At 34.0% G+C, this 10,919-nt stretch overlaps 1 protein-coding gene across 3 annotated transcripts; it reads left to right on the top strand.

The window, feature by feature from the left end:
- Positions 1 to 347: 347 nt before the first annotated feature.
- On the top strand, positions 348 to 10,310 carry LOC115992049 (E3 ubiquitin-protein ligase MARCH8). 3 transcript variants are annotated; one of them, XM_031116091.1, is made up of 8 exons: positions 348 to 521; positions 1,619 to 1,929; positions 2,141 to 2,226; positions 2,402 to 2,548; positions 3,791 to 3,893; positions 6,747 to 6,859; positions 8,996 to 9,120; positions 9,947 to 10,310. In XM_031116091.1, exons 2-7 carry the CDS (start codon positions 1,707 to 1,709, stop codon positions 9,086 to 9,088), a joined length of 765 nt encoding a protein of 254 aa, XP_030971951.1. In that variant the 5' UTR covers positions 348 to 521; positions 1,619 to 1,706; the 3' UTR covers positions 9,089 to 9,120; positions 9,947 to 10,310. The 3 variants fall into 3 exon arrangements, with proteins under 3 accessions (XP_030971951.1, XP_030971949.1, XP_030971952.1); XM_031116089.1 differs by having other exon boundaries at positions 9,764 to 10,310; XM_031116092.1 differs by lacking the exons at positions 8,996 to 9,120; positions 9,947 to 10,310 and adding an exon at positions 8,204 to 8,513.
- The last annotated feature ends 609 nt before the right edge of the window (positions 10,311 to 10,919 follow it).

The following is a 10,919-nucleotide window of genomic DNA, read 5'->3' as shown; positions in this document are numbered from 1 at the left end:
ATTTATTTAAAGTTAATAGGGATGATCCAGGGTTATTTGATAGAGTATTTTGAGAAATATTATTTATAATTTTTTGAAATATGTGTAAGGAAAAAAGTACGTAAAAATGTGTGTAATATTATTTAAAATGTGAAAATATAAGTTTGAGATTGATAACCAAACAGACCCTCAAGCTTCTCAGTTCTCATACCAATATTTTTTTCATAAATAAATTGTCAAAAAAAAAGAGAGAGAGAAAAATAACTTAATGCCAAAAAAAAAAAAAAAAACTAAAAAAGAGAATGACTTCACTATAGCATTACTCTGTAATATAATAATAAGAAAATTAAATTTCACCCACATTTTCCTTTCTCTTTCAAAAGCTGAAAACAAAAGTTCACAGTCTCTCTCTCTCTCTGGCTTTCTTATTCATTCACCATTCTCTCACACGCAACCCTGTATTTTATTATTGTTTCCAAAAACCATGCCTGTATTCTTTGAAACCCACGAAGTTCTTCCTAGATTTCTAAGCATCAGGCAAGGTCCCGATTGTTTTCTCAATTTTCTTATTGATTTTTTTGAATTAGATATGTCTCTGATGCTGAAATCATAAGGGGCCATTTAAATTTTGAATCTTTCTTTGTTTTTGTTGTTGTTGATAATGTAAAGGTTTGATTTATGTGCTGTATTTGTTAGTAATTGCTAGCATGCTGTACTTAGTATTTATAAATTGTTTTCTGTTTGCTTGATGAATAAATTTCGTATTTTGTGCATAATTGAGCATCTGGGTATTCTTGGATTTGTGTAATTTGTTCAAAAATGTATTTTTGGAGAGTTAAATGGAGCACCCTTTGGCCTGCTTTTGCTTTTGAGGCCACACCATAAGGGATATATATATATATATATATATATTTTTGTGGAAAATACTCTGTTGGTCCTAAATTTTAGCCCCAAACGTTTAAAGTGATTACTTTTAGTCTCTAACAAACTTAAAGTGATTGCTTTTAGTCTCTAATGTGTCGAATGGAATGATGACTTGTCCAGTATTTTGGTTGTGTTTATGTGAAGAATGTGTGTGTGTGTGAAGAATGTGTTACATCGATTTAGAGTAATGTGCTATTTTGAAAATTGGATGCAAGAGTTTAGGTGAAGTCATAATACACGTCCTAGTACTGGATTGGTAACTGTAAGGGATTTGGCAATGTTGGTCTTTTAATAGGAGACGTGCAGCTATATATTGCAATGAAGCTTATTGTGTTGTATTTTGTTCCATTTTATGTTAATGCTAATTTAGGGATAGCTTACGGAGCTCATAACCAAGGAGCTCTTCATATATAGATTTTGCCTGCTTGATTGTTCTAAAAAACTAGTTCTTGGAAACGTAGATTGTAATTCTTTTTGTGATTTCCTTTCACTTTTACATTTTAGATTGTAACATTTTGGAGAAGTCTGTTAATACCCTCCATTTATTTGTCTTGCTTACAATTGTGAGGGGACGTTTCAGCTAAACTCATTGGCTGTGGCTGATCCTTTACATTTTTGCATGTGGCGTGTCTTACTGACAGTTTGTCTATCACATCTTGATGTTTAATGCAGGCCCTCTTTCCTAATTATTGCAAATTTTCCTTTATTTTTGTAGGTTCCTTAATTTTTATTGAAATGGTCACTAGTAACTGTTGCTCTGGCAATGACTGTCATAGTGTTGTGTTGATTTCACATTCTTCGCCATGCAATTAGTCTCAAATGATGGTCATAGGGAAGGTATTTTAGAAAGCGAACCAATCCTACATCAAGCAGGCTCTGTAGAACCTTCATCTTCATGTGAGATAACAGCTATTGGAGGGGATTGTGCTGTTGTTAATGATGATTTACAAGATCTTCAACTTGATGAAGATTGTCCTCTAGTGAATTCAGACCAACACCAATGCCGTATATGCCTTGATATTGGAGGTCTTTACTAACTATCATTCCTGTTGTCTTTTTTGTTTTTTGAGTATTAATTTCATCATTTGAGATGGTTTGAGGTAAAAAAAAAAAAAAAAGATTTTTGTGGGTGTACATATAAAGTGCGGGTGACACATGACATCTCAACTTAAATTACTACACGATCTTGGGTGCTAAGAAATGTACTTATCTTGGGTAAATTTTTATACATTTTCAGGTGAAGACTTAATTGCACCATGCCATTGCAAAGGCACCCAGAAGTATGTCCATAGATCTTGTCTTGATAATTGGAGGTCAACTAAGGTGATTTTTCTGGATATTTTAGAATGCTGCTTCTAGAATCATGAGATTGCAGATAATTCATTCAATCTTTCCAATGCTGTTTATCTAACTTGTATTTTGTGATAATATTGAATTGATATGATGTTTCTGGTATTGAGGCACAAAAACTGATTGTTCATTCCCTTCATTGTCTTAGGAGGGTTTTGCTTTTGCTCACTGTACAGAGTGTAGGGCCGTGTTCATATTACGTGCGAATGTCCCACCTGATCGCTGGTGGTTGAGATTGAAATTTCAGTTTCTTGTTGCTAGGGACCATGCGTTCATTTTTATAATTGTTCAGCTGGTATGATAATTTGCTATTTACATAATTTTGTTTATGTACTTTTTGCATATATGTTGATTGACCTTTGTTGGTTTAGCATAAAGTTCACATGTAGGATTTGGTGTATCTCCATAATGAAGTTATTAGACAGTATTACAATTCGAAATATGCCTATATGAATCTGTTATTCCTCCAATCAGTACTTACGAACTCTGATAATAAATCTAGGTGACTCCATTTGTTTATGGGAGTTGGATGTGTGCAGCAGTTGCTGTGGAAATATACAAATCTATGTTCTGATATGAAGTTAAGCAGATCTTATGGAAGAAAACACAACTGATAAAGTTTTGTTTTTGTTTTTCTGACAGAAAAGAGTCTTTTTCATAAACTCAGATGGATTAGCTTTAGATTGTACAAATAGCTGTAAAGTAAAGCAGTCCAGCTAATAGAGCTTTGATCTTATTTATATTTTGACAAGCAAAAGTTCCACCGGAAACCTAAACTTGGGAATTAGATCCAAGGCTTCTCTTAATAAGACATTCAAACTCAAGATTGCTTCTAATGTATTTTTCCCATGGTGCTAATGTTTTTTTGACTGTGCTGTCAAATGTCGACTGTGACTTGTTCTAGTTATTTCGTACATCAAGTACTAATGGCATTGGATATGTAAATTAATCAAGACCATGCAGTCAATCACGTGTGCTTTATGGGGGAGGCAATTAATATAAGTCTCTTGATGTAAGAATATTAACTGCAGCCTGGAGCTAGAGACACATTTTTGCCCATTTGATATGGGCCGATTCAGAGACTGAATATTTGTGAAAATGGTTATTTCTGTAATATGATTTCATTTGGGCTGAGCTTCTAAAAAATATTAAGGTCAGGTTGATTGCTTGAGAAAACTGGATGACAATCAGATAGTCCATTAATTGAATAGTTTTAATCTGGAGGTTGCTGATTTATGTTCAAACTTCTTTTGTTGTTTTTGTACATTTCAACTCCCTTGAATGTCCAAAACGCAGTGTTTATATTATTCCATGTTTCATGCATACTACTGAATCACTTGTTATTTTGTTCTTGAAGTTACATGGCTACTGTTGAGTGTTGACATATAACATCCAGTTGCTTTCATTCTCATTTGCTTAGAATATATATATTTTTAATTAGATATTGTGGTAGGTTTTTTATGTATATGTGAATATAGGTTAAAATCTTGTTAGAACAAATGTTTGATAATTTCTTTTGATCATATGCTTATAACAGATTGTGGCGTTCTTGGGGGTACTAGTATACAAATTTTATGGAGATGAGCTAAGGGAAATGTTTGGATATGAAGAACACCCGTATGGGTTTTACATAATGGCTGGTATGCTTACTCTCCAAATTACCTCTCTCTATCTCTCTCTTGCATAAATATGCACACACACACACACACACACACACACACACACACACACACATTATATGATGCACAAACACAAAAAAATTTATAAACAAAATATATACATATTTGTGTGATTTTATGCCATGGCTGGTATAATCCCTCCAGCTGGTGCATTATTCTTGAATACCATAATTTATAATTCTTTTTAAGTATGTCTGATACAAAAGTCAATAATTCGCACAATATATATGACATTCTCTGTTTCTGGGGTTGTCTCCAAACATTTCTATTATTGTTAGTTAATTATTCAATCCAATCCAATGAAGATGGTCCTGCTTTGCCTTTTCTGCTGCCTTATAGATTTGTCCATTACAAAATAAAGAAACTTAAGTGTATTCTCTGCAGTACCATTTCTCACCACATTAACTCCGCCTGTGTTAGTATTTACTGCCTTAATTTTTTACACAGCCGGTCCCAAGCCCGGATAAAGGAGGAGGGTATGCATTTGGTTGACGGCAAGTGTCACTTGAAATGAATGTATCCTTTAAAGAATTGAAAAGAATTCATGGAGCTATCTTTAGTTTAGTTGGGATTAAGATTTAGTTGGGTTAAGTACCCCCCCCTTTTTTTTGGGGGGGGGGGGGGGCGCGGGGTGGAGAACATAAATTTAAGGTAAGGGCAACAGCTGAAGATCAACCATACTAAATTGATGGGAAATAATTTAATGTTAAATCTTTAATTTTTTTTAAGTGGAGGTATTTTAGTGATTGAGGAATTATGGGCACTTTTTTTTTCTTGTGTTTGGGGAAGCTTAGGTTAGGTTGGAGATCCTCACAAGATCAACCATAGGGATGTAGACTTAACCTAATTTGATAATATGGCAAGCTCAACTAGGATTGGGTCAATGAAAGTCTAGTGGCAAGTCAAATTGAGGAGAGTATGGGTTGAAGATTTCATCCCAGGCTCAACCAGAGGATGAGAAAGTGTAAACTAACTTTTCTCAATATTTAGGTTTGTCTCAAATTATGTCATTCAACCGAATCAACCCACCTTAGTTTTAGCTGGGAACCATTGCTTTGGATGTTATGTCATTTGGAAATTATATGCAATTAAGTCACTGGTGCCTTCAGTTTTCATCATGTATAAATTTGTTTTGCATTAAAAATATAAATTCTCCCAAATTTTGCTGCTTGTGCTTCTCTTGTCATGGCCATTGTTTGAATCGAGCCTAAATAATGTGGGCACAGTGAAAGATTGCTGTATTTTCGATATGTTGATTGCCAATTTGGGTCCAATTTAGAGTCTATTTGATAATTTCCATACACACACATCGGGATGGGTTCAAGTAACACTTGTAATTCTTTACAATGTTATACCACTTGATAAATTTTCACTATATGAATATTTTGACAAATTGACTATTGGATTATTTTATCTCCTCATACCCTTTAAACTTGCAAAATATCAAGATAATTTGGGGTTAATAACTATATGATCTATAAAATGTACAAATTTCAGGTTTTTTGTATTGTAAGATTATACGAAAAGCATAAGTTTATGGGTTAGATAGTAAATGACATTTGACTGATATAAAACTTTATTTGTGTGTTAAGTATGAAGAGAACAAGTAACATAAATGTGGGATTGTCAAAACAATAATTCAATTGATGGTTTTTTTTTTTTTTTGATACATAAAAAAACTTTATTAAAAAAAGAAGAGAAGCATAGGAATTGTTCCTATGGTACAGGATGTGTAAGCAAAAGAACTCAAATATAAAAATTCCCAAAAAGAGGGGATAAAAATTTTGGTTATTGACTGGTATAATATTAACAAAGAGTTACGTCAAGTGTATATGAACCATACCAATATACATGTATAATACATTTATATTTTGGTGGTTTTCACATTTTTAATGAGGTAATTGTAGTGTAGCAGGACTTCAAACCCTAGATCTTCTTTCTCTTTCTTGTTGGCATTGCTTATCTTTTCTACCTGCTACCTCTTTACTTCTCGTTATATTTATATCTATATTTCTATTTTATGTAGACATGCATTAATACACGATGGTTTAAGGTTTTGTTTGCTTTCCTTGCTCTGAAGACCTTAGTGCTAGTTACATCAATATTAGATCAGAGCTTAAGCTTTTGTGCCTGTTAAATGGCCTGTGCTGGATTTCTAATGCATTTTCTTATTCGCCTGATCAAGGAATACCTGAACGTTTTGAGGTTTGAGAAACAACAATTTTAAAGTCAGAGAGAGAGAGCTTCTTTGTTCCTAGTGGTTATTGTAGCTTTAGTATACACGTTGATACTATGTTTGGTAGGAAGTCTTATTGGGTGTCTCTTGTTGTTTTAGGGCTAAAATGCACTTTACTCCCTTTAACTTTGTGCTTGCTTCTAGATCATTCTCTCAATTATTAAAAAATTGCAATCTACACCCTCAACTATTACCACAATGTCAATATGCCACTTCTTTCATGCTCCGTTACATTTGCCCCTGTTAATCAATCCCAAAACGAGGCCATTTTGACATGGCAACATATGAATTGCCTCTTTGGATTAGACAATTTTTATTCTGAAATGGGTGATACTCTTGGGAATTTGCTGATATTTGACCATAGATTGATGCTTATGTGCTATTGTGTCACACCACCTCTAAGGCTCTAACTCTTCATCATTCCCATTCTTATTCACCTGACAAATGTTCTATATAACTTAATGTATCATCTTTTTTTTTAATACTATTTCTTTATGATCCATTTTGTTGATTTAATTAGAAGATTATAAGAACATTTAACAGATTATGGTTTAGTTTACCAACTTGATATTGTGCAGTTTTAGCTATCGTTTTGGTGGGTTTGCTCTACGGTTTCTTTATAGCGATAATATGCGGACAGAGGATCAATGAACGCCATTACCATGTTCTTGCCAAACAAGAACTAACAAAAGTATGGTACCTCTTTCTTAGAGCATACAATTGTTTTTCAAATCATCATGCTGAAATTGACTAGAGTCATAATTTATTTTGAAATTTCTGGTTGAATAATGTTTGGTAAAATGCATGCAAATTAGATGAACTCCATAAAAAGATAGTGAACTAAATTGGAGATGCATTAATTTAATGGTGCTATAGACAGCTGGAGTTAGCTGTGGATTTCTTCATGACTACAATATTCTATGATATGTCTGAAATTTGTTTTTCTTTGATTTCTTGTGGATAATTACTTTACTTTTACTTGTAGTCATATTTATTTATGTTATATACATCAATCTGATAAAAAGATGTCAGAATGACTTGCTATGATAGATCAACTCATTGGGCCCTTCAAGCAAAATCCTTGTTCCACCACTTATATATAGTTTTCCGTGGACATCAAACTTGGAAAAAAAAAAAAAAAAAAAGAGAAAACAAAATGAGTGCTATTGTTTGTGGGAAGAGAAGAGTCATAAAAGTTTGGCCAATGTAAAGCATATTGTGTAAGGTTCAATTTGACTTTAAAAAAAAAAAGGCATATTGTATAAGGTTCAATATGACTTTGTTGACTGCAAAGTAAAGTGGAGGATTTATAGGCTGTTTTCTGTAGTCATTTGTGCTGCTAAATCATTTTAAATGGCTCTCATACTTATTTGTAAGAATTCATCTTTCTAAGATGTTTTCTGCAACTTCCTTTGAATGGTTTCTTGGGTATGATTATGATATTCGCCATGTTGGATTGCTTACATTTGATATTTAGTTTGGGCTTGAATAAATCAGAGGTCCAAGATCCATTAAGCTGTTGACAGATCCTCCAATTTTTTATAGCAAGTTTGATCTCTTCCCTCCCCCGTTTCCTTCTCCCCCACCCCCCTTATTTTTTTTTTAATTTACATATTTAGTTGTTGGGTGGCAAGGAGAGAATAATATTTGGGTGTAACATGTTAGGGTCTCTCAGTTAAATGTTTTTTCATGGTGTTGGCTTGGATGGACAGTGGACTACTAACTTTCCCATTTAAATTAAAATACAGTCCTGAAGAACAATAATTTGTACTATTTTTGTTTGGTTGGTTATACTAGGTCTCCTAGTTTATGCATGACAATGTTTGCTTCAAATGGTTAAATGATTTCATAACAGCTAGGGTTTGAGATTGGTGTTGTATGTGTAAACGGAAGATTTTGATTTTGGATTGGTGTTGTATGTGTAAAAGAAATGGGGAATCAGTAGATCACCTCCTTATCCATTGCCCTCTTGCTTTTGATTTGTGGTCTATGGTGTTTACTTTGTTTTGCATTCACTGGATTATGCCGAAAACAGTGGTGGAGCTGTTGGCTTGCTGGCAAGGAAAGTTTGGGAGGCATCGGAATGCTGCTATTTGGGTGGCTGTGCCCCATTGTTTGATGTGGTGCATTTGGCGGGAGAGGAATAACCGGCATTTTGAGGATTTAGAGAGATCAGTTTTAGATTTTAAACTCTTCTTCCTTAAGATTCTTCTGGATTGGGTTGTAGTGTTAGGCTTTTGTTCTTTTTCTTCAGTCCATGGTTTCATGGATTTTTGTACTTTATACACTTGATATGTTTTTGTCCCTGATGTATACTTCCTGTATACTCAGGTGACACCCTTCTTTTTAATATATTTTTATTACTTATCAAAAAAAAAGAAAAAGGTTTGAGATACTACTGTGGAATGTGATGGCTGAATGTTTTAATTTACTAACTTAGGTTTAGTGTTGAGTAGGCCCAAAGTCTTTAATAATGATAATAATCTAGCAAATTGAACTAAATGTTTTTGAAGCAATTTGGGAACAAGGTGTTAGAAATATGCTAGCAGTCAAGGCATTTGCTTGGCTTCCATAGTGAGGTTAGCTGGACTTTCTGATTTTACAGTTTAGCAGCACTGGAATAACTTGTGGAAGTCTCATGAATCTGTAAAACATGCATACCCTTTGATCTTCAAAAACTGTGATTTTAAGATGTAGATCTTATTCATATTAATTTTGCAAATGAGCAATACTCCTTTACAAAGTTTAACTGAAAACTTCATCTTAAAGCATTCAACCATTAATATGTCATTTCTACTGATGGTTTTTGATAATTTCTTAATATAAGGAGTATGTGGTCGAAGACCGAGAAGATAATAAGAATGTCCCGGAACTTGACCCTAGTCATGTTACAGAGCTCAGGATGTTGGGCCTTTATTAATTTGGAAGTCTACGTGTCCCACTTATTTTCTGGTAAGCAACTTTATCTTCAGTATACCTCATATTAATCTCTCTCGCTACCCGTTACTTTCTCCTCCTCCTCAAAGATTTGCTTCCCACCACTCCTCCCCCCCCCCCTCCTCTTTTTCAGGTTGCATTTGCCTTTTCATTTTTCAAGCTGTTGTGAGTTTGATTTTGCATGTATATTGTTCATGTCTCTATAATTGACTACTTTCTCAAAGCGGGGAACAAAATGCAAAACAAAGAACTCTGCGAGTTTCTTGAGGTTTGTCTGAGTGATTAAGAATTCAGAAGATATGACAGTACATTATATTTTCTTTTCACATTATGCTTTGATTTACTGAAGGCCTCCATTTCAATCCCATGAAGAAGAAAAGGAAATAAGATCAAAAATGCTTCAAATTAGAAAATCTGAATATTTTAAGCAGTTTCTTTTTTAAATGACGTGCAAATGAACATGTACACACACATGCATTGATGCGCATATGTTTGCATAACCTTCCATTGTAAATTTGTTGCCGTATACAAGGGCTTACTATGATCACTGCTCTTGTTGCCCAATGTTTGTAAACTTTTAGATGCCTTTTCTGCATTTATGTCCCAACAAATTGTGTTATTAGGAAGTCTAAAGTTCAAGAATTATTTTTATTTTCAGGGTTTGTTGTGCTGTGGCTGGTGATACTTTAGAGTGAAGTGTACATTTTCTTGTTGTATTAAACCAATATCACTCTGTGGACTGTTTTGTAACTTTTGGATGCACTCTATTCGCATGTGCTCCATGAATTGAAGTTTCATTGGAGTCGGTCTCAAATCTCTACAATCCTGTCTTTCTTTTCAGGATTTGGGTTCCCTGTTGCTGGTATCATTTCAGATGTGGCATGTGAATATTGAAGTGGCCAATTGGTTTTTTCTCTTTGCCAAGTATTTGATATGTTGTCAGCATTGTCCTTCATGTCAGGCTGCATATACATAAGGAGTGCGTGGTTTGTGATATACCACAAGAATTTCTATACCTGCAAGTGCACTCCCCAGTGCTATCTTGGGCCTCAATTCCACAGCGATAGATATTTACTATAAATATATACAGATTCAACAAAGAGCAACTAGTGTATACCTTTTTGTGACTGATGTTACACTTTTCTTTATTGAGAGAATAAGAATACAGTTGAAATGGGTTAAAGTTGTTCATTTTTCTTGGTGAATTGTCCTGATGAATTTCAGTTTGCAGTTGAATGTTTTCTTTTTTCCTGCCAGTTGAAAATGTTACCAAGTTATCAATTGTTTTATTTACAAATCAGTTCTCTAGAAACTTATTGGTTTCTTTCCATGCTTGACAAAACATTCACTTAAAATTAGTAAAACAAATTGCTCAACATTGTGCTCTTTTAAGAGATAGAATAGTGCACCTTCTCTTAACATTGTTTTACCTGTAATATGCCTCACCTGAACCAGAGAAGATTAGCAGTTGAAGCCTCTTGCTCACTCACTCAACTCCATTGGCATCCTACGATTCCTACCGAATCCCTTTTTTAACTTATCTTATTTTTGTATGAATTTACTGATTTTATTCTTGTACCTATCTGATATGGTTGTGGACTTTGGCTATGGTATCCAAAAAATAAGAATAAGTGTTGACATCACCAAAGACTGCATATGGGAATTGCCAAGATCTTTGCAACCATCTGTTCTTATCATCTTTCTGTACTCTGTTAAGATTGCTCTATCTGGTTTCTGTTCGCTACTAAAAGTGCTCGAGTTCCTTCCATGTAAGGTCGACAACACAAGAAAGCATATGATATCTTTGCATATAA

The sequence above is a fragment of the Quercus lobata genome, chromosome 5, assembly GCF_001633185.2.
Source record: "Quercus lobata isolate SW786 chromosome 5, ValleyOak3.0 Primary Assembly, whole genome shotgun sequence".
Lineage (NCBI taxonomy): Eukaryota > Viridiplantae > Streptophyta > Magnoliopsida > Fagales > Fagaceae > Quercus > Quercus lobata.
The sequence above is the reverse complement of the archived record's forward strand: the minus strand, read 5'-3'. Positions and strand labels throughout refer to the sequence as shown.

Bases quoted from the DNA above. Each gene is read 5' to 3' on its own strand.
- LOC115992049 (XM_031116091.1), top strand. From the start codon at position 1,707: ATGCAATTAGTCTCAAATGATGGTCATAGGGAAGGTATTTTAGAAAGC. The intron at 3,894-6,746 runs GTATGCTTACTC...GATATTGTGCAG, and splicing joins TGGGTTTTACATAATGGCTG to TTTTAGCTATCGTTTTGGTG. The intron at 6,860-8,995 runs GTATGGTACCTC...TCTTAATATAAG, and splicing joins CCAAACAAGAACTAACAAAA to GAGTATGTGGTCGAAGACCG.